This window comes from Octopus bimaculoides, chromosome 30 (genome assembly GCF_001194135.2).
Source record: "Octopus bimaculoides isolate UCB-OBI-ISO-001 chromosome 30, ASM119413v2, whole genome shotgun sequence".
Classification (NCBI taxonomy): Eukaryota; Metazoa; Mollusca; class Cephalopoda; order Octopoda; family Octopodidae; genus Octopus; species Octopus bimaculoides.
Window position 1 is genome coordinate 6,509,833 of NC_069010.1, and position 2,608 is coordinate 6,512,440.

The 2,608-nt window shown below is 40.6% G+C and overlaps 1 protein-coding gene across 1 annotated transcript in view; it reads left to right on the forward strand.

Moving 5' to 3' along the window:
- The window catches only part of LOC106877142 (uncharacterized), a 29,885-nt gene that overhangs the window by 5,727 nt on the left and 21,550 nt on the right, over window positions 1-2,608 (forward strand). Inside the window, exon 2 of the mRNA XM_014925947.2 lies at window positions 2,071-2,501. Within this exon, the coding sequence (XP_014781433.1) occupies window positions 2,076-2,501 (426 nt within the window). The 5' untranslated portion in view covers window positions 2,071-2,075. The remainder of the gene's footprint in view (window positions 1-2,070; window positions 2,502-2,608) is intronic.

Here is a 2,608-nt window from a genome sequence, read left to right on the forward strand (position 1 = left end):
GAGCGAGATCGTTGCCAGTGCCCCTGGACTGGGTCTTGTGCGGGTGGCACATAAAAGACACCATTTCGAGCGTGGCCGTTTTCGTGCGGGTGACACGTAAAAGCACCCACTACACTCTCTGAGTGGTTGGCGTTAGGAAGGGCATCCAGCTGTAGAAACTCTGCCAAATTAGATTGGAGCCTGGTGTAGCCATCCGGTTTCACCAGTCCTCAGTCAAATCGTCCAACCCATGCTAGCATGGAAAGCGGACGTTAAACAATGATGATGATGATGATGATATATATATATATATTGATCCACTGGCTGATAATTGATGAGGAGTTAGTGACCATCTGTGTCTGTTTCCCATTTGTTCCTGCATTTATTATGTTTTTTTTTAACTAATTATATATATATGTATATATATATATATTGTGTATGTCTGTATATGTATGCATACATATATGTATAGACTTGCACACACACACACACACATGTATTTATGTACAATTTCATCTCGTTTCACTGCACCTGTATATACAACACAAATCCATTGCACACTCACGCATACAACATAACATTTCATATTGTTTTTGCTAAAAGATATTTTTCCATCAACGCCCACACTTAAGCTCCATTGTACTTCAGTAACGGTCGGTACTCTAATGTCTCTCACTCTCTCTCTCTCGTTTCATACAATTAGATTTCCTGTTTCTTGCACAAACAACTCTGCTAGGAAAACGTAACATCAATGTAATCTTGTGGTGTTATTATGTTTGAGATGATAACCGGAGTGAAAAACAAAAAAATGTCAGAAGGCTTGGTAACTTGAGAAGAATGGAAGAACATGTTGTGTGGCTTTGTTTCTTGTCCTTGAAATTTAATTAAAGGTGTATAGCAAGGTGTATCTAATGATAAGCAAGTGACATCTTATGCATCACTGTGACATATGTCTCTTATCTTTTGCATGTTTCAGTCGTTGGACTGCGGCCATGCTGGAGCACCACCTTAAAGTGTTTGGGCCGAAGAAATCGACCCCCCCCCCGGACTTATTCTTCATTAGCGCAGTACTTATTCTATTGGTCTCTTTTGCCGAACCGCTAAGTTACCATGGATGTAAACACACCAACACTGGTAGTCAAGTGGTGATGGGTTGCACACACACACACACACACACACACACACACATATCTCCTGTCTTTCTCATATTCATTTAATACAGTAGTACCTTGGTTTACAAACTCCTGATTGTGAATAAATTGTGCTTTATATATATATATCTATATCTATCTATCTATATATATATATAGAAAGCATGATACCAGCATAGGTATAGGTACCTTTTTTACATGTCGCCATCAGTGGTACCTTTTTTACACGTCACCATCAGCGGTGCCTTTTTTACATGTCGCCATCAGTGGTACCTTTTTTACATGTCACCATCAGTGGTACCTTTTTTACATGTCGCCATCAGTGGTACCTTTTTTACATGTCACCATCAGTGGTACCTTTTTTACATGTCACCATCAGTGGTACCTTTTTTACATGTCACCATCAGCGGTACCTTTTTTACATGTCACCATCAGCGGTGCCTTTTTTACATGTCGCCATCAGTGGTACCTTTTTTACATGTCACCATCAGTGGTACCTTTTTTACATGTCACCATCAGTGGTACCTTTTTTACATGTCACCATCAGTGGTGCCTTTTTTACACGTCACCATCAGCGGTGCCTTTTTTACACGTCACCATCACAGGTGCCGTTTTTACACGTCACCATCACAGGTGCCTTTTGCATGTCACTGTCCACGGCTACAAACTCATTTGGCCTGACAATTTCTTCTCAAGCACAGCGGATCGCCAAAGGTCTCGATCATTTGTCATCGCTTCTGTGAAACCCAACATCTGAAGATCATTCTTCACCACCTCGTCCCATGTCTTCCTGGGTCCACTTTCTCCACAGGTTCCCTCTACAATTTGTGATCGGCACCTCTTGACACAGCTGTCCTCGTTCACATGCATCACGTGACCATACAAAGCTTCTCTCTTGCAGTCGTGATGGTTGTCGTTACTTCCGTATTTATCTTTGCAGGAACCATGAGTTTTTCGGGCGGATTGAAACATTTCATACTTCTACAGCAGACAATTGGTAACCAGAAAACAACACTACCTCATCTTTCTCAGAAGATCGACGTCCTCGCTGGCGAATTATTAACCGGCGATGACCAGATGAATGATGATACTTACCTTCTGTATAATTTGAACCCAGAAAATCCAATTGAATTGCAGTGTGAAGCCAACAATGTGAAACTATTGAGTCAGGATGAGTTCCATTTACTTCTACCAATCGCTGCTTGTTCTGAGCGTCTTAAAGTGTTTCGGAATTGGCTCGATGAAGGCAAGTCATTAAAAATAGGGGACACGGTGACCCTGTATCTGATGAAGCATGAAGTGAATGGAAAGTTGCGGTTTAAAGGGCGCACAGAAGATCAACCAGGCACTTTGTTTGGGGTTGAATTAAATGTAAGTTTTTTTTTTTTGTTTTTTTCTTTTTAAGGTTTTATTATGTTCTGTTTTGGTTTGAGTTTTTCATTAATTTTATCAGCTGGACAGCGTATATATATATATAT